Raw genomic sequence first — 25555 nt, 5'->3', positions numbered from 1 at the left:
GAATCGTTTAGGTATCCGAAATCTCTTCGGATCGAGGTTTATCATTCCCTCCTAGGTTAGTGGTTCTTCTCGTTTTGCCTTACCCATCTCTCGATCTATCTTCCATTTTCAGATCCAGTCTCTGTAAGGCGGATTGGAAGGGTCAAGAGCCTTTGAACTTGGCAACGTGCCGAACTCGCGAATAGAATTTCTAACAACGTATGCTATCGAGCTTGAAACGAATATGGTCGAAGCGGCAATATTTTACGAAGCACTAGAAGCACATAATGATCTGTTTAAACAAAATGAGGAAAAGGTTGAAGGAGAAAGAAAGAAAGAAAGAAAGAAAGAAAGAAAAAAAACAATGAAAGTGGAAGAAGTCTCGTGGAAACATTGAAGCTCGGTTATGATGTTATAAAGAAAAGTAGAACGAAACGGAAAGAAAAGGGGAGATAGAGATAGAGATAAAGATAGAGAGAGAAAGAGAAAGAGGAAGAGGGAGAGAGAGAGAGAGAGAGAGATAGAGATACACGTTACTCGTGAGTGTCACACGACACGTTTTCCTGCGTATTATGTCCAGAAGTAGAGTGACGTACTCGAAATAATTTCAGACCGAAATCAAGCGCGTCGCGCACTGCGAGTTTCCTGTGGTGTACCCCCGTACTTCTCTACCAGTCGTGGTAACTGCGACGACGTAATTAAATTAACTTCGAGGACGACGAAAATGTCGTCGACGTGGACGTAGACGTTGGAATTAATTCCGTTTGTCCTCTCGTATCTCCGTGCTTTAATTCAAGAATTAACGCTCGGACGAACGCACCGTTTCCGTCGTTGTTATCGATGTCCTCCTTCGACATTCATCCTGAACGTTGGCAACGATATTAAGCAACATTCCTTGAAACGGATGCCTCCATCGAGACGCGCCATTGTCTCGTTGAATGACGTTTTTTTCTCTCATTTTGTTTTTCTTTTCTTCTTTCTTTCTTTTTTCCTTTTTTCCTTTTCTTTTTTTTTTTTTTTTTATGTATCCAACACCGTTGAATGAATTTCTTTCTCGAAAAGGAGAAAAATTAGAAAAGACGAATCAATCATTAATCGATAGATATATCTTATTTATCTTTCTCTTTATCGATGTCCTTAGTTCTCTTATTGACAATGATAACTTACTCTTATTTATTCCGGAAACACATTTAACGCTACTCCTGTTTTTCAATACACCACGAATCAGTTTAACGAGGAAGTCGGAATATAAAGAAAAGAAAAGAAAAAGAAAAGGACAAAAAAAAAAAGAAACAGAATAGAATTTGAAATTCGATCTAGTAACTAATTCCTTTCCATACTTGAAAACGAGAGAATCCTTTCGGCGTTCGCCGTGGGAGCCATTTCTCTTGGCGCGACTCGATTCGAATTCTCAAGGAAATGCTTTCCTTGTTACGCGGGAAGAAAGGAAAAAAGCAAGAAAAATCGTCGAGTCTGCAGAAGCAGTAAATTGAAACTAGATGCTGAGGGAGAAAAGCATGGCGTACGTATTACATGTAGTTACGTACATATGTATATATATATATATATATATATATATATATACGTAGTAGATGATAAAAAACAGTGCTCAAAGAAAACGTAAAGAAAATCTTCGATAAGATAAACAGATAAGCAAAACACTTACGACATATCAATTGTAAATTTCTTTTACCGAGGAACAGTTCATTATAGATAAATAGATGAACCAGACTTTTCGTAATTTGATTCGAATGTTGTTTCGTATTACTCTACTCTTAAAGTTCATTTCGCTTTTCAAAGATATTATCAGAGGAAAAATGAAGCGAAAAGATAAGTATCATGAACTTGAAAGCACGGAGACTACTCTTCTTCGTTTGGTGACTTTTTCTTCTTTGAAACTCAATTTAAATTTTGTTCACATCGTGTCCTTTGAACATTCCCGCGCGACAGAATTTTTCTTTCGGTCATTTTCAACCTCCCTTCTCTTTCTCTCTCTCTTTCTCTCTCTCTCTCTCTTTCTTTCTCTTTCTATGCTGGTGAGGATAAGAATCATTGCAGTTGAAGATAATTACGTTCTTTGATGATAATAATTCGAGATAGAAATAGAAAGAGAAAGAGATACGATAATGATTTGAGTATCGTTCTTTTTCTCGAAAAAAGAAATGAAGACGAAGAGAAAGACGCCATTTTTAAATTATCCTCGTGTAGTAAATGAATTATTTTTGAGTGCTATGTATCCTTTTATGCTCTCGGAAAGGTCGAAACTTTCCGATGCTCTCTGAACGGAACATCAGGCGCAAAAGGAATATTGCATGAAACGAAAGAGAGGTTTCGATTTCCGTTTCATCTTGCTATATGATATGTCGTATATACATACATACACACACACGCACACACACATACATGCATACATATATATGTAGGTATATATATATGTAAACGCATTTATCATATATATACACACGACCGTCTCGTTCAAATCTAACCTCGCGAGGCTTTTTTTTTAATACTTCATCGTAATTATTCGGGCGATAAAAATTTCGACTATTTCAACACATTCTCGTCGAAGTAAAACGCTTCGGTGGTGTTCGTACGATTTTCCGTGGTAGAAAAGAAAAATATGAGAGAGAGAGAGAGAGAGGAGATAAACAAAAAAAATATAAACGAGAATTCACACGGCGATATTTCGCATCGTAATGAAAATCGCGCTAATTGCGCGGTTAAACGACGCGCGTTGTAAATTCTCTCGTTCTTCTGAAAATGAATTGAAAAAAAAAAGAAAGAGAGGGGGAAGGGTATAAAGGGAAAAAATCAAGGAAATCACACAAAATTCATAGAAGTCAGTTCATAAGATTCATACAAGTCGAAAATGCGTTCACATAAATTTTTTTCATCGATTCTTTGGCCTTCTGCGCGAGAAGAAAACTGAACGTGGTTAATAAATACGAGCAATAAATTTTCATTAACGAAAATTACGAAGTTGGTATCTCATACTTTGTATGGTTATTGGTCCAGGGATGAAAGGATGAGAGAAGGCTGTAATTATTTCCTGCGTACCCTACATAAATCAGTCAGCGTGACCAAATGAACCTCGAATAGCGCTTGACCATCCTCTTTCGACGAATGAGAATCATAAGAGAATGGAAGATTTATGTCAGTTTGGTCCAATGTGACAGAAATTAACAACGAGCGATCAAAACGATTCATTTCGTTCTTGTAGAATTTCTTTCTTTCTCGTTCGATTAAAATATCTTTTGAGTGAGTTCTTTTATCAATAGTTACGAATACTTTTTGTTATAAATGTGTTGTCTATCGTAAGGGTTAAATTAAAAAGTTTTTATCGATAGTCATGAACATAATAATGAACGATGTATCAATGTTGTTTGTAATCATGTTGTTTGTTTTCAATGTCATATGTAATTATGTTGTTTGTTTTCGGGTTCTATATTAAACATTCTCTTAAATATATACATATATATTTTTTCGATATTTCAGTTAATCACGTAAGAAATTTTGCGCAGTAGTTTTTATTAAATGAGATTTTTCAGTTCTTCAAAGAACCTCACGATAATCATACGTGCTTTCGTCTCTATATCTCTCGTGAGGATGTTTGGAAAAGCGGAGATGCGAAAAAAAAAGAGGAAAAAAATCATTGTACAAAAGAGAGGAATAGCGTCGCGATATTAAAGAAGCAAGAGAAGCGCATAGTCAGACATTGCAATCAGAACGTCATTTTCGTTCTTTTCAAGCTTCGTACAAGGGCGTAGCCTCTGGCAAGTCGGTCATTTCATGTATGTCACATCGCGACTAGGAATGTATGTATGTATATATGTATGTATATAAGATCTATTTTAAATGTCTTATATTACTGATAAATTTGAATACGTTATTGACATCAATCTTCGCGAATACGAGTAATTTTATTTTTATCTTATCTATGATGGAACTTTTATTTGTAAGGACGTATCAAAAATCAAGATCTATAAATAATTCTTGTCAGAATTTGTACACGTATATATGTAACATTCAATATTTCAGGTTAATCAGCTCGTATAAAAATAAAGAAAAAGAAAAGAAGAGAGAAAAAGAGTGACGATAACGTAAGATGATGAAACGATTGGGTCGATGTTAAACTTTTCGATTAATTCATATCATGGCTTATATTTCTCTTAGTATTACTTCTATTATTTTCTATCATTTCCTTTTTTTCAAATTCTCTTTGCAACTAGCAATATGGTTGTTCAAGTAGTTTATGTTATACACTCTTGTCGATGTTGAGAAATCCCTTCGGAGAAATTCAATTAAGTTAGTTTGAAAAATTCACTCTCCTTCTTGTAACATTCCTTTCTCTCTCTACTTTCGCATCTCTTCTTTTTCTTCTCTCTATTTTTTTTTTTTCTTATCATCTCCTTCGAATCTTTTTTCTTTTCCTTTTCTAGTTTATATCGTTCGTTCATTTGTTCTTTCAGTCACCCGTCCGTTTCGAACAGAGAGAAACGATGCGGAAATTCGATTCTCGCTGGTTTGTCACCAGTAACGCGGGTATGGCGTCGCGGGAACGGCGTCGCGGCGCCACGCTCGATTTACGAGGATTACAGGCCGCTTATTGCTTCCGGTTACCCCTCTCTTCCAGCCTAGTATACGCTTCCATTCCTCTTTCACGCAGGCACGAGTTTCTCTTGACGCGACTACACTGCGTGTAAACGAGTGTAACGAGCGACGATTTCCGTTTCAGCAATTACGACATAGCTACATCGATTATTCTCTCCTCCTACCTATTTCATCCCTTATATGCTCAAAACTTAATCGACAGATAGCCGATTTTTTGGTTCCGCAATTAATGCTCTTTTCGAGCTTCTACTTACCGTTTTTTTCAGCCGCGATATTGGAGACATATTCAGACCGGCAATGATCGCCATCAGTGAGTTGAAGTTGCCGATATTAAAGCATTCTCGAGCGGTCTCTATCCAATATTCTACGACGCGCACGCGTTGTTTCTTCTTTGCGTGCTACGATAAAAAGAAAAAAAAAAAAAAAAAAAAAAAAAGAAAAAAGAGAAAAAGAAAAAAATATGAAGTTAGTTTCGAGAATGTTAAAAGATATAGAACAAAGTTTTTGATTTATTACCTTGCATACTTCGGTCGCTACGAAATAACTCAATCGATTGAACCACTGGACATAAGACTCAAGATTCCGAGTCTTTTTCATGTCCTTGAAAGATGTTTCCAAGTGGGGAGATTCCTGGAAAAGACGATTCGACGACATCTCGATATTAACAATGTTCTATTTTATTTCTTTATTTATTTTTCTATGCTTTCTCTTCCTATAGAAGTCTCTGTTTGGAATGAAAAGAAAAGGCATTTTTGTGTCATGAATGTTACCTTAGCGAATGCTTGGACAAATTCCTCGGGGCCGATGTAAGAGAGCCTCTCGAGTTCCACGTGGGTCAATTGTTGTGCCAGTACTGTAGCAGAGGGGCAAAGCTCGGTGATGTCCACCTGAAAGACCAAGTGACAGAAATGCTTTGTGAGAGAGTATGGAAGATACTTTTTCGTATAGATACGAAGTGAAAAGAATGAAAACGTAAAAAAGGATAGGGGGCTTGACGTGTACGAGATGGAAAAGGAAAAGAAATAGAAAGGAAAAGAAAAAGAAAAAGAAAAGAAAGAAAAAGAAAAGTAGTAGATGGCCTGGATTGGCGTCTTCTTGAAGGAGAACGCGAGAAGAAGAGAGAGTATTGTCGCGACGCTCGTCGCCCGTGTCTGTTCTCTTTCAATTTCGCGTCTCGCGCTTTGTCGAGCGCGAACATTCGAGCCAAGACCAACTTCTTATCTCTCGGACGATCGTGGTCTCCAAAAGGTTACGGCTGGTTGGACATGGTACGGAAACAAACATGGCAGCGATTTCACTGAAGTTTTATACTACAATCTCGTAATTCGATGTGGGCACTGGTAACTCCTTATGGCAAAAGAGATACGATAACGTTCGAGAAGTGTAAATAGAAAATATTTCTTCTTTGAGAAAGAAAGAGAGAGAGAGAGAAAAGAGAGAGAGAGAGAGAGAGATGGAAAAGAGAGTAGTGCCTCTTTAATAAAGATTTTTCCGATTCGTTCGTTTCTCAGGGCTACGCCGACATTCGCTCCGCTATGGTCTTGGGAATGAAAGAGAAAAACGCCGACAGATAGCTCCAGTCGTATATTTTCGCGAGATTGGGAGCTCGGTACTCGAGACACCTCTCTCTCTCTGTCTCTCTCTCTCTCTTTCTTTCTTTCCCTTTCTCTCTCTATCTCTCCTTTTTCACTATTGGCCGAATCGACCTTGCTAAAATTTATATCCTCCCTGTGGTTCCCTGAGACTCGTCTGACCAACTCTCTTCTTCGTTGACCGTTTCCACTGTTCTGTGCAATTCTTTCGAATATCTCTTTTCCTCTCTCTCTCTTTCTCTCTCTAGTTTAAGTACTCTCGGTTTTCGAGATAGGAACAAAACTTCTGTCATTTCTCATAGACTTTTCTCCGTTTTCATATTATTCCTCCCCATGGCAATCGAACGCCTGTTATCATTTCTTTTTCTTTCCAAATCAATGAACGAGAAGGAGAATGAATCGTTTGTGTTGTTTACGCTACCGAAAATATTACGCTTTTGTTGATATTAATTAGAACGACATAACATATCGCGCACGATGTTAGTTCGATTCGTATCGATCAGGTTTCAGCAGTTTATTGTATTATTTTTGTAGATCCTTTATTATTCCCTTCACGAACTACGTTTTTTTTTATATCATTAGAATATTGAAACCAATGGAAAATACATTATGAAGAATTTCTTTGACTTTTGATTCGGTCATTAACGGTCATCAAGTTGCCTCGCAATATATTATTCTGTAATTTAGTATCATTCAGTGTACATTGTTTTTAATATATTAAATTATGTTATAAAAAGACATATATTATTTGTCCATGCAACATATTAAAATTGATAGTAATACGATAATTATTAAAGTTGCTGTTCCATTTCATTCAAATGTTGCATAAGAGTAATCAGACTTTTTGTTATTATCTGATTGCAGTAATATCCTTTACATTTATTCTCTCTCTCTCTCTCTCTCTCTCTCTCTCTCTCTCTCTTTCTCTTTCTTTCTCTCTTTGAAACATATATATATATAATATCGTACTTTCATGAATGATCATATATCTTACGAGGAAAAAGAGACTCGACATGCTTTGGCAAAGGAGAACGAAGGAAATGCAGAAAACCATAAGCAAGACAAGTCTTATGATTGGTCTGACCACTACCATAGTTTCCTCTATTATTTATATTTCCATTTCTGTCTCTAGTTTTTATGTTCTTTATTATTTATTTTCATTCCGAATGAGAAGAGGTTGTTGTACCGTATAGCGCAAAAGTAAAATCAGATTAGTTCCAAATTCCACATTTTGTTTTGCTTTCTTCTGGTTGGTAGACCGAAGGATAGAAACCACTTATTCGTTACCATTGCAAACATACATATATACACATAGAGATCGGCAACGGACATCCTTGCGTGGCTCTATGCGTAGATGAGAGCAATGTTGTCAAGCGTGTACGTGAAATATCGTCGCTATTAACCTATTTTTTCCGGCTATGCGAGATAAAAAGAAATGACACGTGACAAAGAGAGCCAAGAAGAGCTGAGAAACGACGAAAGCCCGACCTAGATTTTCTTCAAGTTGGACGACCAAAGTTGACAATCCAAAAAAAAAAAGGAGATAAAAAGAGATAACAAAATAGATCTTTGTCAATTTAGTTAGTTACATCGTTAAGCAATCGACTTGTTAGGAAATGATCAATAGTAGTTGTTTTTTGAAGCAGAGAAATGGTAATTAGCAACGAATTCGTTCGTTGAGTACCTATAGGTAATTGCTCGACGAGTTATTTTTAATTACTCGTCTACGATTTACACTGTAACATCGAAAGACGAGGAAAGAGCATCGATAATGCAACGTTTTAATTGGTCCTACTAATTTTATTGGTCCGTCTAATTGGTTCGTAAAAGAACGACCTTTTCTTTTTCTATCTTTGTTTTCAGCAAGTATTTTAACCTGTTTTAAAAAGCTTAACGATTTTCACCGGTTCATCTTAGGAGTTGAAAGGCGTCGTGAAATTTTCAAGAAAATTCTGACCTGTTTCGTAATACGAAATAAAATGATAAAAAAAAAGAAAGAACTAAAGGGATAAGAGATAAGAAATGGAAAATAACGTGCATTGTTCGGTTTGTCGGACGTCAAAGTGCGTTTAGGTTCGATCACCTTCAAAGCTCTTTCTCTTTTCCTCACTTTGACTGGTAAAGAGAGGACGTCGTATCTTTTCGAGATTTTCCTTTATTCGATCCTTCGGTCGTCCTGTTTCATTTGATTTTCCAACAATATTGATGGCGCGACACAATCTTCAAAGAAACTTGCGTACGAGACCGAAGGGTATCAAGATTGTGCAATCTTTTTCTCTTTCTTTATTTCTCTTTTTCTTTGTCCTTTTTTTCATTTCTCTTTTCTTTTTCTCTTTATTTCTCTCTGTCTTTTTTCTTCTTTTCCTTCTCTCTCATTCTTTTTTTCACGTTTCGTATGTTAAATATAAATATGTAGATGTACGTGTATAAGTATATATGCATATGTAAATGTATAGATATATATATATGTATATATACCGGGTGTACAGTTAAGCTCGCTTTGCTAGAGACAGTTTGAATTATTCTTTATAGATAAAACAAAAAAGAAAAAAATATAATAGTCAATAGGAACATTTAACTTGATTTTTTTTCCTTTTCTTTTTTCAAAGGAAATATTTCTCGTTTTTCAATATAAAAATAATTTTATTAAGGCTAAAGTGAACGAACTGAATGATTTTATAGAAGCACCTTATAGAAATGGTAAAAGCAGAGAGAGAGAGAGAGAGAGAGAGACAGAGAGAGACAGAAAGAGAGAAGTTCGAACAAAATGTAGGTACGTACTTTTCTTGGGCAAAGCGGAATGTCCAAAGCGACGACGAATGAGATCGCTGAGCTGCGTGATCGGTTTAGAAGCAAATGGAACCTCAAAGTCTCTTTTATTCGGTCGAATTATTATGCGTCGAAATACATCAAATCCTTATATTATGTTAAAGCAAAGAGAAATTTCCGTATGGCGGATCGCGATCATTTTCTCCTTTCACGTATTTCAACGGGAACCCGTGAAAACGTGAGATTCTCTTCTTATTATACGGCGATAAAGGATATCGTAAAATCACGAAGATTTGTTATTTCGAAACGCATGAGATATTGCAATCATTTTCAAATATTAACGATGTGAAATAAAGAGTAACATTGATGAAAGATCGCGTCTAACATTAGATATTTTCTTTTCTTTTTCTTTTTCTTTTTTTTTTTTCTATCCATTTCTTTATTCAAACGTAAGCTACATAAGTACTTATTCTCACGTACGAATATCATACTGAAAGCTAAATTTTAATTAAACTTTGTTTGAAAGTGAACTATTAAAAGTGTCGTATCGTTGGTTTCTAAGGGAGAAGAGAAATTCAGTGAGTCCGTTCTCGAAATCGTTAACGAAATTTAATCGGCATAGGAGTGAACGTAGCGCATTTACCTCTTTCCGAATACGAACTTGGAAACTGCGTAAGTTTCGAGCGCGAGATAATCCGATGGTGACCAAAGAAGTGTATTACGACGTTATGCAACCTGCGATTCTAGATGAAGGGTTGTGCGGGTGAGACGTGGAAGAGGGGCACGTTGTGGAATACGCCGATAAGTTGCGCTTGTTCGGTACGCTTGCAGTACCGTGAGCAGAATTTGCACAAGTTTCTTGCTAGTAACGATTAGCGAGGACTTACTAACGCGCTGATGGGATTCATCCGGGCAAGAAACTGATTTGTCACGTTCGAATGCGTTTTTCTTATCCCTCGAAAGTCCATATCAATTTTAATTCAATACTTTTGCGAGGTACAACGTATCGAAGAACTTTCGATATTTTATTAAAAAATTATAGTTAGATGGTTATATAGTAAAATATTCCAAATATCTCTTCGTTGTTAATGGAAATATATTTTGATAAAATATTAAAAAAAAAAAAAAAAAAAAAGAAAAAAAAACCGAGAAAGGCAAAAGTAATCTTCCAAAATCATATTATCTCAAATTACTATAAAACAAATTTTTCCTTTTTTTCTTTTCCTCCTCCGTTAAAATTGATCTATTTATTTACATGGAAACGCGGTTCTTTTTATTTCTTTACGATCTTTCAATCACGTCAATAGGACGATAATGTTAATGAAAATTCTCGTGGCATTTCCCGAAAGGGATGGTCTTTTAAAACAGACGAATGATCTTTAAAACGTTTCTCGTGTCGTTACGTCAACAGATTTAATCCGTAGAAAGCGGCCAAAGCGAACTTTCCTTTGGTGCGGTTTTTCCTTAGCTCCGCTCGTATGTATGTATGTATGTGCATTGAATCGCTTACTTAGTAGTACCGAACGAGAAAGGCTAGAAAAGAAGGAGGAAAAAAGCTTCGATGCCGAAGAGCAAACTGAGAAATGAAAATAAAAAAAAAAAAAAAGAAAAAAAAAAAAGAAAAAAGAAAATAAAATAAAAAAAGGAAGATGTATAAAAGGAGCAGGCCCATCGAGAAAGAGAAAGAGAAAGAGAAAGACAGTGAATTCTTTTGCAAAGGCTTCAGGTTATTAAACTCAAAGTTCGTCGTACTTTTCGAAACTCACTTCACTATGCAAAAGTGGCACGATTTGTCGACGAGTTCGCCTGTAAACGAGAGATCTGCTTCGTGCGACTAACGTAAAGTTTGAGATAAAGCTAGTTTCCATCTTTTCGAATTAATTCGTTCATATTCCTCTTTCATAAACTGAGAATTTGTAAAGTTATAACTCATATTTTTTATGAATGTAATGGACACACGTATTTTGTTTCTATCAATAAAATTTTCTCATATATTTTATATACCTTAACAATAATTTTTGAAAGAGAAACTGCCTAGATATACTTTTTTTTTTATTCTTCTTTTTTTTCTCTTCTATATGTTTTCTTTTTTTTTTCATTTTCTTTCCTTTCCATATTTATTTCTAAGAAACGTTCAAAGTTTTGATAAATTATTGATACATACGTTGTGTTTTTTTTGTTAGCTTCATGAGAAAAGATTCCATTGTAGTTTTTACGTTTCTTTGAAAGAATTCCTTGCTGTTATTGGCTTCTAGAAACGTTTGTTAACTGATTTCTATCGTTCTCGGAAAAAGAACTTTTCGTTTCCAACATAATGAAATCCTTCGTGTTGGCTCTGAACGAATTGCATAACATTTACATATCCGAACGTAACATTTTCGTAATTACTGTCGAGTTAGCTAACGTCGAAAATTCTCTAATGCTGTAGCTGTTAACGAAGTTTGGGAACGTTCAAGGACATAAGTTACGCATTGGCAATTTCTCTGGACAGTACCCACGGATATCAGCAGGGTGTAATACCGGTGCTCACGCAATTTCCTCCTGATTAAGGACCAAGCGAGGACGCGAGCTTGACCCGTGCGTCGGCATATTTAACTAACTAATGCAGTTGCAAATTAGCCATTAGCAGGTGTTACACGCGGTGGCAGATAGGTGTACGGTAATCAAATTAACGGAATAGTTACTGTCTCTCGTACTAGGGAAACTAGCGGAGTAACGCTGTTACACTAACTGCGCAAAGTGCACGCATCTACAGGATAGTGACCAAGAGAACTCGCGTGCACGAGAGAGAGAGAGAGAGAGAGAGAGAGAGAGAGAGAGAGAGAGAGAGAGGCGTAAAGGTGACCGATGAGCATGGGATGAGTGCTTATAAACACGATTGCGAAGCAAGTATTATATGACTATAAAATCCATACGCGTGAGAGGAATAGAAGAGCCAATGGTGGATTAGCGAAAATGCCTATGGAATATTAACACGGAACGAACGTTCGGTTACATCGAATCTCTCGATGTCCTCGATTTATCTTCATAAGCCGCGACCTGAAATTCGATCGATGAATTTTGGACCGGAAATTTTCCACTTTCCCGCAACGACTCGCAAATCCCTCGGTAAAGACTCGATCGTGGAGTCGAGTGTTCCTTCGCTTCTCCGATGGCTTATCCGATGTTATAGATGATAAAGATATATATATATATATATATATATATATATAGAGAGAGAGAGAGAGAGAGAGAGAGAAGTAAGAGAGTTTACCACACGAGTCGTGAGCTCGCTTCAATTAGCAAGTTACATGTTAGACGACACGCGGGCATTCGTGCCGTTAAAATTCAGAGATCCATCGTGGTTGGTAGGTTGGTCGGTCGTCGGAGGATGACGCTTCATCGTTTCAAAGTTACGAACCTGCGTGAGCTGTTCAGTCGCCGCCTCGGTGGCCAATCTCGCTAGGCCCTCCTCGTACCTCTCGAGGGCTGTGAGCCTGAGAAGTAAGTTTTGAAGCAAGGCCGAAACTTCCTGTCGCGCGGCCGCGTCGACCGCAGCGACCTTCTGCGTGATGGATCTGACGTGACCCATCACCCTTTCGTCCCGAAAATCGTACGGGAAAGTCTCCGTCCATTCTGCCAACAGCTGCACCAGTCGGGGCACGAAACGGTGTAGTCGTTCCTGCAAAATCCTCGTGTTACTTTGATTAATTTGCATTTTCTCCTACCATCTACTACATTATTATTATTATTATTTCTACTACTACAATCACTACTAATATATCTCTTATCTTTCTTATTTCCTCGTTTCTTTTTCGTTAAGAGAATTTCTAAAATGACATATCTATTAATAGATATCTCTTATATTTTTTCGTTATATCTTCCATTAGATTTTCTTTCTAATCAAATTTGTATTCTATATATATTATTAAATCGTTACCGTATGTATATATATATATACACACACACGCACACATACACATATATATATATATATATATATATATATATATATATATATATGATGAGAAACGTTTTTCATTTGTATATAATATCTACGAACAACGATTTAAAATGACCTTTAAATAATGTTTATTACAAGTTATAACCAAATTATAAACACATATAAAGTGATATTTATAATCGTGTTGTTTCCTTGTCTCCTTGGATAGGATAATGTCGACCTAGAAATTGATTCGTAAAGCAGCAAAAAAAAACTCGTTATCTTCGAAAAGAATAGGAGAGGTAAGATGAACGATGAAAGAAGAGGGGAGAGGTCGAGGTGAGATGCGACGAGACGATAACGCACGGTACCAGTCGTGTTCTTGGCGGTGCGGTAGGCATATCTAAGAGAAAAAAGAAGAAAGAAGAAGAATAATAGAGAAAACGAGAACTCACCTTGCCGCCTTCTCCATTCAGATTTTGCTGATGTTCGCAAAGGGCGCAAACCTCACCCAATAGCTCGTGCGGTTTGATGAAGAGCCTTGCACTTAGCAAAAAGGCAAAGAGGTAAGCACGATCGGGATAATATTCCTCGGTTGGTACCATGTGCTGCACTAATGCTTCCAAGGATCCAGAAACTAAGTTTCCGTCTCGGTACACTAGAGCCTGAAACAAGAGAACCGACATTCTTGAGTACGTGAAACAAGATACCTCCGAATATGTCACCATTTGTTTTTCCACCCTAAATGCAAATGCAAGGTACGAACTTATACGTATTGCGCTTTAATGCACTTCTACTGAAATATACTCGTCTACCTTAATGTAACGCGAGAAAACACGTTGTCTTGATAATGGAAATGCTTTCTTGCGAAAATGTTTCGTGCTTTAGCTTTTTCTCCTTCAACAAATGAGATAATAAAGATCGTTCTACAATTCAAAACGTTTACTGACTCTTCAATTTCATGCAAATCGATATCGTTGTGTAATACTATCTTTCATTTTTTATTTATTTCTTTTTTTTTTTCTTTTTAATATAAGATTAAATGGATGAGTTACAATTGTAAATTATTTATCTATATGTATTTAAGTCGATTGTATGACATTATTATCTCGTTGGATTGCCGTAGAAAATTTCGAGAATGTTGCAAGCTTCCCTTCGTAGTTTAAGATTTGTTTTTGTGTAGATATCTACTTACTTCCAAACGTGTTGCTTCAGGATTACAAAGTTTCTTGTCAACCACCCTGTTGAAGGTAGGAAAATTCGTACGTGTTGCTGTACTTAAAAGTTTCTAATAATCTCTACTGTATTTAAATGTAACACGAGATAAATTAATGTAAGTACGATACATTGAGAATCATTTATTCGTGTTGGTATTATGAGATAGTTTATAAAATAAATTAATCAAATTTTAAATCGCTACGATAATAATACAATTTCATAAGCTTTGTTAAAATCATATTATTCTTATTGGAAAAATGTTACGTTCTTATCGTAAGATTATTTCTTTAGGTTTTATGGTATTTATTGTACGAATATAAACGGAAACTTTGTAATCCTAAGATAGGAAGGGATGACCCTTTGGGTCTTACAAACGGAAGAAGTTGATGTTATGAGAGTGAACATTTCGCCAGACTTCGTAAGCGTTAAATGCAACGAAAAGTTTGAGGTAATCCCCGAGCTTCGTAAGTCAACGGGATTAATTGTAAGAGACTAAGATAGCTATTCCTATATTTTAGGTTATGTTAGGTATATGTTATTTTTAAATGAATCAAACTTTTACGATGATCAAATAAAATAACATTCTACTACTAATTGAATTGGATCTGTTGAGTTTTGGGAAGGAGAGAGGGGGAGGGGAAGAGAGAGAGAGAGAGAGAGAAACAAAAAGAGAAAAAGAGGGTGAGAAATGAAGAGAAAATAGAAACAAAAGTATTTCCACGAATCGCCGTGGCAATAGAGTCAGAGATCCCTTTTTGAGGTTTCCACAAATGTTAGTATAGTATTGAGATACGTCGTTCTAAAGTTACTACCAAGCCGCAGTCTGTTAAATCTGTGCGCTATTAAAGTTACGCCCATCACTATGCCGCTAAGCCCTGAACATCTCTATCGAGGATTCAAATGGCTTAAACTTAGCACGGGTTAATATACCATCGACGATGAAACATTTGCAACGAAAACTTGCAAACCATCGAGGAACTTGCGACGTAACCAGACCGACCATGTTACTACGAGGTAATATTAACGACATAACAACGGTTACAGGCATCGTTACAAAGTGATGATTTTACCGTACGTTCAGAGAAATTTCTCTTTTCGCTTTAAAAGCGAATGCAGAGCGTAATTATCGGATTAATTTTTTTTTAATGCGAAAAAGATAGAGAATGAGAGGGAAAGAGAGAGAGAGAGAGAGAGAGAGACAGAGAGAGCTTCGTTCATCGACATTATTCCTCGGGAAATTATTACGTTGGCATGGAATTTCATTAATTTACTAATTTCTATCTAAAGCGCTACCCTTTGTTTTCTTTCTCATCTTATTAATAAATGGTTTTATAATAGACTCATCTCTCTACAGTCGATTTTTATCTCGACTTTGCAAATACATACGCCATTGGCATGTTTCGAAATGTTACGAAGTTTTAAGAGGATTACTTTCATCTTCATTTAGACGGTGAGAGCTACAAGACCACGTTTCACATGAAATACAAGTTCTATTGGGATAAAGAATTCTCTTTCTCATTGTTACCTCAACAACCTTACTTATTTATCCGGTGTTGTTTGAAATTATCCTCTTTACTTTTTAGTCTACTTATCTGCTGTTTTTTTCGATGTTTTCGTTTTACGTATTGAAATATAAACAATTACTTCTATAAAGCTTTACAAATAACGATTTAATGATGAATTAAATTTCGATAAGTTTCGAGTACTGAATCAATTATTATAAATAAGATTGTACTATGTACTTTTATATATATATATATATAATAAATATATTTGCAAAATATATATATATATATATATATATATATAATAAATATATTTGCAAAAAATATATATATATATATAAAAGTACATAGTACAATTTTATTTTATATATATATAATAAGCATTATTATTACGAATCGTTATGAATATGATAGTTAAATATTATAAATCATAAATCAGTGTATCATAATCATTATAAATAATTTATATCAGCGTAATAAATTGGATATGTAACACACAAAAATCGAAATGACTTTGTTGATGGTTAAAACAATAAAATGAATGGACTATTATACGAATAATGGAATTATTCAATCAAAGGTGAAACGTAAAATCGAAATGAATATTTTTACTTTGGGAGCAATTTTATTGTTTTACTTCTATGTATTAAAAAATATATCTACGTTTAATGATATAATCGTAATTCGTCGTAATTTCTCGAGTAATCTTTGCTTACATTTCTTCGTCTTGGTATAAGTCTTTTTTGCAAAATATAACAGTGCACATTCATCTTAAGCGCGACTCAAATTATATGAGATCAATATTATGTTGATCGTACATGTATATATATCTAGAGACAGAAGTTGCATGTTACTGGAATCGGCCTATAAAATTAACAATGCGTACTTTGCCACTTAGCAGGCGCAATCTAAAGTTTGCTGTCTTATTATGCAAATAGAGATTCGTACGTATTTACCAGTTTCGAATAGCAAATTTCGAATAGTTGAATTGAATTTCGACGTATAAAGTGCTGAATGAAATATGTCGGTACGTTAACATTAACGTTAACGTCAAATTCGTTTCTATCGATTCACAATCGAACATAAACTCATTTATTCTTCTTTTACCCTCAATGTCTCTCTTTCTCGTTCGGAGAATTTGCTGGAAGAAAAGTAAAGGGAATGATGGATTAGAATGGATAGACAAATTGGAAAAGAAAAAAAAAAGGAGATCAGAAAGGAGAAAAAAGTAAATAGGATAGTGTTCAAGATAGAACAGCGGATTGTCAGAGACAATTCAGAATCTTCCAAGGAGTCAATCAAGCTTTATTCGGTTGTTTTCTTTCGTAGCATTGATCCTACTTATTGACTACACTTGAAAATCTTAAAAACCCTCAATAAGTCTTTTCTTTTTCCACTATTTTACTCTTTATTATCGTACCAATTATTCGTTCGCATAAAGAAACAACGGACATGTCTCTATTTATTCGTTGGTTTGCGGTTAAAACATTTTTCTTTGATACTATGTATGATGTCTAATTCTTGACAAATAAACTAACGTGAGCACTCCACTCGAAAAATTGATGTATTATAGCAACGATCGTCGCTTCGTGAATGATAAAAAGAAAGAGAGAGAGAGAGAGAGAGAGAGAGAGAGAGAGAGAGAGAGAGAAAGGAAAGAGACATGTAAACGTATAAAACATTTAAGATTGAAATAGATTAATATCATATCACGTTAAAATCACATGTTTTCACCTTTCATATAATAGCGCTTGATATCGTAGTTAGGATATATGTAATGAAAAAGACATAAAAGAATGTTATTGTAAAACACTGAAATAGCAGTATTTAACTATGTGATTATCAACATGTAAGTGACAGTGAATACTTCGCATAATTTTAATTTTATAGTCGAACTCTTTTATCTCTCTTTCTCTTAACGTTAGTTAAAACAATATTGATGATTCGTATTAATATTATTCGAAAAAAGATTTTCTATTTCTTTTTCATTTTTTCTACGATATGCTTAGTCCATAAGTAGATCAAGAAGAAGGGACCGATCGTTGCTGAGCTTGCAAAAGACCGTACATACATTTGTGATGCGTGAGACTGGCATGCGAGAAAAAGGAATCATAAAATTTATTGATTCTTTCTATCTGTAGGTTTATATCTACGTATCGTTGATATTTTGCCAGTGGGGAAGGTGGGAAAATAAGAAGAACCTATATTCGAAACATTCATGAATGTATTTCTTTGATTTATAACGATAAAACATATTTTTTTCCAGGATTACGTGATCAAAATGTTCTTCAAAAAACGTAGCGTGTCAAAATTTCGAACGACATTACGGATCTACTTATTATATCACAGAGAAATCATGTTTTATATTCATTTTTTTCTTTTTTCTTTTTTTATGAATATCGAGTGGTTTATTTTGATACTATTCAAGAAGTTACTGTTTCTACTAACATTCGAGATATTTATAACGTTCTTCGGAACCATCTCATCTTACTGGACTTGAATGTATTTAGGAAATTGAACGATAGATCGATCCTTTGAGAAGTACAAATCGGTCAAAAGTTATAGAGACATCATTTCTCGAAATAGAAAGTAATTCGAGTGAGATACGATTCACGTACGCGATGTTTACGTTTTAAGAGGAAAATTTTCAGACGACGAATTTATTGACATTGGTAAGTGTCTACGTGTTTTGCGTTTAGCTATTGCAATTTAAGGATTTAAGAAACGAGACTCGAACAACTTGAATATTCGTTTTACACTTTATTGGTATTTCGTGTTAGAATTTTGAACTAAAAAAGATCGTCGTGTTGGAGAGGAGAATCTTGAAGATATTATTTTTACGATAACGAGGTATTTGTTATCGTTGGAACGATTTAGAAAATATCTTTTTTTCGATAGCAAAGAAGAACAGGAAAATTTTTCTACCTTCACGTTTGTAATTTTTATCGATTTTATTTCAAACAAATCGATCGGAATAAACCATGAATTCGTAAAGGATAGAATGTCTAATGAAACAAAAACACATTAATTCAGTGATAAATGAGATTGCTTGAACGGCTTAGTCACTCGTTTAAGTCTCACTCTAAATTGCTTGCGAATCAAAGCTCGGTGAGTAACGTTTTGGTAATTAGACGACTATTGAGTTGTACGTATCCACGAGTCGATTATGCGAATGAACTACGATTGCTTAACCGGTCAGAGTATGTTCAAGAGAACATTTTGGTACAAAGGATGTATTGTTCGATCGATCTGTGACTTCCTAATGTCGTTCCTGTGATCGTTAGATAGAGAAACGTATTTCGAATAGAGTTTCAATTATAAATACAATAGTACAAGTAATAATAATGTATCATAGTATCGTTATATATCCTTAATCTTTTAAATCACTTGATATTCAATCTAGGTATGTACGTATAATGAAAAATAAAATAAAATAAAAAAAAAAGCGCGAATATATTATAATAATCAATCCGTTTGTTCGTTTCAATCCCAAAGCAAGTTCATGCGAGTAACAAGCTGCGCTCTAACAATTTAATAAAGCGAAACCCTCGAACACTTTTTGGATTGAAAAAAAAAGAAAAAAAAAAAAAAAAGAGAAAAAATCCTGGTATGGAAAGGTAAAAGGTGAGGATGATACGAACGTTTTGCAAGCGTTCCCTTAGTTTTTAACTTTATAGATAGTAGAAAAATGCGAAGTAGAGGGAGTTGCGTGGACGTCGAGGTTGGCGGGGGAAATAAAATCATGGGTTGTCGGTGTGGAAGGGGAAGAAGGAGAGGGGTGAAAAAGGCAGAATCGAGGAGGATGAATTCAGAGCTCTTGCTGGCTGGCTCCTTTGTTATAACGCGTTGAGTCTTCCTTTCTTTTCTACTCTTTTCATACGACCGTTCCACCACCGGCTCTGCAATCCTCCATCCTCCATCCTCTTTCCTCTCTCTTTCCTTTTTACAGCTCTTCTTCCGTACACAAGCCAGGCAGCCTTGTGCACTCCGTAGAGGCTGCCTGTGGTTTTTATGTATCCGGCTTAATAAAACGTTCAGCTCTCTTTTACCGTTATATCGTACATCTACGCTTAGCCTTTCCTTTCTCTTTCTTTCTCTCTTTCTCCCTCTTTCTTTCTTTCTCTTTAGTTCTCAACCTTCGCATAACGCTCGCTCGTTATATTATATGTATGTCGAAGCGGAGTATATTATCCTTCTGACCTCCTTACGTTCCATTATTTTAAAATTACTTGGATTTTCAAACAACTCGGACAACGATGTTGCATATCCAGTTATATTAACTAATTAAGAATTTTCTTTTTATTTATTATTATTATTATTATTATTTTAGTTTTTTTTTTTTAACACACCACAATGTCGTTCGTATAAATTAATTGGCATTATCGTCGATATCAAAAATCGAAATTCGTAACAAAGAATTACGAGAGGACTACTCGATGTTACTTTTTCTTTAGATATTTATTATCTAGGTACATACTTTTCAAATCGCGTGTTTCCCTGATATTTTCTCTCGACGTCTACAAAAGTAATCCTTCTCTCGTTTCGTGAGCACCGAAACGTATAGAGGATACCGAGAAAAGTAATACACGCCGTGTTTACTCGGTTTCCTTTATTTTGTATTATTTCAAGAGACATTACGGAAGAGGAGTAATTAAAGAGATTTGTAGGACGAACGTGTTTTCAGTCGCAAGGATTACTGTTTCGTCTTTTGGATTAGTTGCATTGTCTATATTAAGCATAACACGTATATACACACGTAAACGTGAACATAAGAGAAAAACTTTTAAAAAAATTAACAATTTTCAAACACATACACGCACACACACATACACATAAATATATATATATATATATATATATATATATATATATATATATTTTAGAAATTTTCGTTGAAAATATATGTATACGTTCGCTATATGTATTTTTTTCATAATTTGAAAAGATTTTCTCTCTCCCTCTCTCTCTCTCTCTCTCTCTCTCTCTCTCTCTCGTTGTAATCATCAGCGTGAAACTTCAATCAAAATTTTTAACATCTGTAAAAGTCTCGTTGGGAGAGAAAATAAAGATGGTTTCGTAATGCACTCGTCGTATACGAAAGAAGTAGCGATTATGATGAGTGTGGATAAGCTATAGAAGAACATTAAAGAGAGGGAGAATGTGTTTTCTGAACAAAGGGATAAAACAAAAATGAAGAAGCTACCGTGAGAAAAAAGGAAGAGAAAGAGAAAAAGAGAGAGAGAGAGAGAGAGAGAGAGAGAGAGAAAGAGAGAATAAGAGGGAGAAAAGTAAACTCTCAGCTATTTCAAGGAAAAAAATTTGGATCGCAATTAGGAAATTAGTTTTTCACTCAGAAATCAACGAGTGAGCTCGAGCCAACGAATTTTTTTCGTAAGATGGAAGTGAAATGTGTTTTTGTATATGTATGCGTACAAACTCACTGTACCGGAAATTCTACGTTTCGACACGTACTTCCGGCGTTTTTTGAAAAATCAATGTTTAGTTATCCGTCGACCAGGTCAAAGATCAATTTTCATAAAAAGGGCGGGCTTGTGAGTAGAGAAAGAACTTGTGGAAAAGTTTTAAAGTGGACGTACAACAAGATATAACGTTCGAGTTTTCAATTAATGACTTACGAGGCGACGAAATTAAAAGAAGAAATATGAGAAATCGAAGATCGTGAAATCCGATAAAATAATAAGTATAATAACAAAATATCATGTCTTATTTTATAAAAGGTAATAAAGAATTGTAGTTATATCAGTAAATTGATATCTTTAATAACGAACGGTAGTTATATTAATTTTATGAACACTAATGTGATCTGACGTTTAAAGGACGTTTTGATCACGAATTTCATTCAAAACGTAACTTCATTTAACGTTATTAACTTTTCATCTATGACATATTATCAACGTTACTATATATGATCGAATTCGAATACTCGACGTAAACGCACGTAATATATATCTATGTGTACGTGCGTACTCTACGTAGTTTGTACGCGTAGAAACGCGCGTCCGCAATAGCGACATTCCGTGCTCGAGAAGCGGCGAACAGTATTCGGAGTATCGGCGAGAACGCCCAGCCGAATTTCCAGTGATAATGTATGTGGGTCGATCGAGAGTGGTTACACTTTCCGCCTGATCTTCGGCTAACTGTCGTGGTAAGATAAGCCGAGTTGAGGAAATGCAGGAAATGCGAGCTATGCGGGAATCCGCACGCTCTGCGATCGATACATACTCAGACTTTGGCCTTTCAAAACTATTTCAACTCGCACACAGTATTGCCCGGCGGGAAAACGATCTTCCGTTTACCTCGCTTTCCGATTATACCAATGGCAACTGCTACCTTTCGGACAAATCTTGTTAATCGAGTATAACGCAGGCAAACGCGTAATCTCCGATACGCGTAATGAAACAAATTCAAATGTCGAAGTACGGTTTCTATATTAGTACATAGTAGTCGTATACATTTCTCGTTAAATCTTACCAACATTCATTGAATTCTAAGGGAATGAATTTATCGATCCATTCATATTCGAAACTTATTTACACGTATCTGAGAGCAGTGTGCATGCGTTTAACGGACGATGATCCAGTCCGATACCGAGGACCGAGTGAAAATGTTGTGACATAACGAGCATTAAAAAATAATCGGTCTTTCGCGAAACATTCTTCAATAGTAGGATAAGCATGGACGTCTACTGGAGTGAGACTCGAAGCGAAAGGGACTTTGATTTTGCTGGCGCATGTAAATCGAGGGACGCGTGAAAAAAAATTGCGAGAGGTGCGGAAAGAGAGACGGACAGCCGAATGGATAGATAGATAGATAGATGATAGATAGATAGATGGAGAGGGAGAGAGAGAGAGAGAGAGAGAGAGAGAGAGAGACAGAGAGAGGAATAAAGGGTGGTCGTGTGTGAAAGATAAAGATAGAAGATGAAAAAAATTGGTGACGCTTATCAGACCGGGTGCGAACGTGGACGTTTCGAAACGAATGATCGGTGCAGTTTCACGAACTGGAACTATCCCACTCTCTTTCACTTCCATCCCTTCTACCCTCTTCTCCAGTTCCATCCCTTTTTTCGATTGTCCATACTGCGCCAGTCCCACTTTCGAACGCATCGAACTCTCTTGTCCGTTAGTCTCTCTCATTCCATCTTTAGAGATCAAGCGAAGCAGGCAGAGGAACGCGGATAAAGATTTTAATTCCGTACGAAGGGATCGACGCGTGAAAATCGGCCGCCGGGAGAGATCGATTCGGTCTGAATTGATGGACCAGCGAGAACAATGCTTAACTTCGAAAGTAATCGCTTAATCCCTGGGTTTTAAATACCTCCGACCGATTTCCTCTCCCATTTTTCCCCCACTTCTTTCTCGCTTTTTTCTTATAGTATTGTTAGATAAGTTTCTTTCTCCATTTTATTTTTTTTTTTTTTTTATTATCATTATCTACTTATATCCTCGAGGTTTCGTTAACTTTTTCATTAGAGTTACGATGCCAATTCCTACGAGGTTATCTTTTTTTTTTTCTTTCGAAGAATATTTACATTATTATATTTTAATTAGCAACCGCACCACTCATTTTTCTCATACATGGTAAGAGAGGTGTTAAAAAGTATTCTTTCCAAGTGGTATTACGGAAAGAATATATATATACAAAAAAGTAAACTGAAGAGAAAAGCGTGTGAAAAGATAGTATAAAGAAGTAATTTTTTGTTTGTTTGTTTTTATTTTTTTTTTTTTCAAAGGATTGCGAATACATTAAGAAGTAAGTAAATAAACATTGTTAAAGAGGTGTAAAGAACTTGACAGAAAAGTAAATTGTCTTTCTATTCTTTTCATATTTACTTCATTCTTATTCCATATAAGCATTATTATGGTATTTAAATTCTTTTTAGAAGTAATAATAATTTTTCACTTTTTTAAATGGTAATGTAATCGAGTAGAAAGATATCTCGAACTTTTCATATTGCGAATACTTCATGATGATTTGAGTAAAAAAGTCAATTATCAAATTTTTGTGAATTAATTCGATCAAGCGTACTTGGGTACAATTTTTTTTCGACGTATCTCCGTTCTATCGTTACGTACTGTTGCCTCGTAATAAATCGTTTCGTTCGTAAAAATAAAGTAAAACGAGGTGAACAATGTCGATACTAGAACGAACGAATTTTCTTTTGGTCTTATAGCGAAAGTTTCGTTGAAAATTCGTTTCAACGAAGTTTTAACGTAAGAATCGCGAGATTATCAACGAGAAGGAAAAAGTCGATTTGTTCTTTCTCACCGGGGAGCAGTTCCGACGGTCTTTCAGCGTCCTTTACGAACGTTTTGCTCGAGACTATTGTATTTCAAAGAACGAGGAAGTACGTCGAGAAATAAAAAGGGCTATTTTGTTCGAGTCGAGCCAAGCGGAGTCTGTCGTTCATGAGAAGCTTTGGATGGATTTTCTGAAAGAGTACGTATGTAGTATCTATATAATAGATATCAACTTTATCGTTTAATGTATCTATTATGTACTTATACGTGTAGGTACAATGTATTTATATGTGCGTGATGTTATATATCGTGCGGGAAAATTTAAAAGGATCGTTTATGAGAAAAAAGAAAATTTATAAATCAATTCTGTCAATAGAAAATTTTTCGACGTGTTAACTTTAATCAAATATATTAATTTATTGTCGATTAATATGGCTTTGGAAAATAATATATAATTTAATAATCATTATTCGATCTGTGTTTTCAAATAATTATCAAAGTGCTTACGTGTTCGGTATTTATAGCTGCACCGTCGCGAATATCCTGATGATCAGCACCAGCACCATTGACCATGCCAGAACCAGGAACGCCACTACCTCCTCCACCTTTTCCACCGACACCACCGGCTGGAGTTTGCGGTAAGCTCTGAAAAAAAAAAAAAAAAAATTTAGTTGAAATTTAATCGAATAGCGAAATTTGAACAAGTATTTTTTTAAGGACAAATATTCTCATATTATTTCTTCGATAATTTTTTTTCCTTTCCTCTAACTAGATAAAATATTCTTTCTATAATATTTAACTTGAGAGAGAGAGAAAGAGAGAGAGAGGGAGAGAGAGAGAGAGAGAGAGAGAGAGAAAGATAAATTTTCTTTCTATTTATCAAACTTTTTTCCTAGTGAATCTTATATTATTTGAAATTTCAGAAAAATAATTTTGAAAGGAATATTCTCATTTTCTTCATTTGGGAAATAATCGTTAATTATATGAAAAAAAAAAAATTCGAACCACGACAAGATCGTTTGGTAATTAACGGATTTCAAACTCGTTAAAGAACCAGATAATGCACTTTCGTATGCGATGATCCTGCAGAATCAAGAGATACGATATCTGTGGGTACAAATTTCCGGAAGTATCCATCGATTCGGATTCGATCGTTGAAGCGGCATATATTTTTTTTTTTCCTACGATAATTCACGCATATTAATTACGTTGAATTTCGCAAAGCTTTCGCTTATTGCATTCACCTATCGTAATTAAGTCGGCTATGGAAGTCATATATTAATTACACTATTCTCGTGTTATACGAATATTATAAATTTTTAATTGCTAGCGGCCCTTCTATCTTGTTGTTATCAGAAATTGGTACACCGATAATTGTACAGCATGGAGGAGCTTTGATTAATCCACAACAGAGTTTGTTCATTGCGAGGCTTTAGCAAGCTGGACATTGTTTGCAGGCGGTGAGTTTATAAACATGGCACAAAAGCTTCATGTGTAGACTTGTGTAGACTATAGCGAGATAGAGTTTGAAGAGAGAGGGAGAGAGAGAGAGAGAGAGAGAGAGAGAGAGAGAGAGAGAGAGAAAGAAATAGAAGAGAAATAGGGGAGGCGAAAAAGTTGGGGAACATTAAGCGTGTAGGTACTCTCAAAGGAGTGTGTCTTACACACTCAAAATAGAAAAAGAGAGTGAGAGAGAAA

The 25555-nt window shown here is 35.3% G+C and overlaps 1 protein-coding gene and 1 long non-coding RNA gene across 3 annotated transcripts in view; one reads left to right on the top strand and one right to left on the bottom strand.

The window, feature by feature from the left end:
• LOC118444947 (uncharacterized) overlaps window positions 1-25555 on the bottom strand; it is a 291906-nt gene that overhangs the window by 4473 nt on the left and 261878 nt on the right. The window contains exons 4-9 of the mRNA XM_035873760.2: window positions 24365-24502; window positions 13329-13538; window positions 12352-12612; window positions 5361-5477; window positions 5107-5220; window positions 4845-4988 (exon numbers count right to left, since the gene is read on the bottom strand). Of these exons, the coding sequence (XP_035729653.1) occupies window positions 4845-4988; window positions 5107-5220; window positions 5361-5477; window positions 12352-12612; window positions 13329-13538; window positions 24365-24502 (984 nt within the window). The remainder of the gene's footprint in view (window positions 1-4844; window positions 4989-5106; window positions 5221-5360; window positions 5478-12351; window positions 12613-13328; window positions 13539-24364; window positions 24503-25555) is intronic.
• The window catches only part of LOC118444955 (uncharacterized), a 106185-nt gene continuing 94121 nt past the window's right edge, over window positions 13492-25555 (top strand). The window contains exon 1 of one of the 2 annotated variants that reach the window (XR_004839117.2): window positions 13492-13631. This is a non-coding gene — a long non-coding RNA (uncharacterized LOC118444955). The remainder of the gene's footprint in view (window positions 13632-25555) is intronic. The other variant, XR_014983207.1, reaches the window with a different exon arrangement.

Source organism: Vespa mandarinia, chromosome 1 (assembly GCF_050613455.1).
Source record: "Vespa mandarinia isolate Hongniang chromosome 1, ASM5061345v1, whole genome shotgun sequence".
Taxonomy (NCBI): Eukaryota; Metazoa; Arthropoda; class Insecta; order Hymenoptera; family Vespidae; genus Vespa; species Vespa mandarinia.
This window is presented reverse-complemented; position numbering and strand designations above follow the sequence as displayed.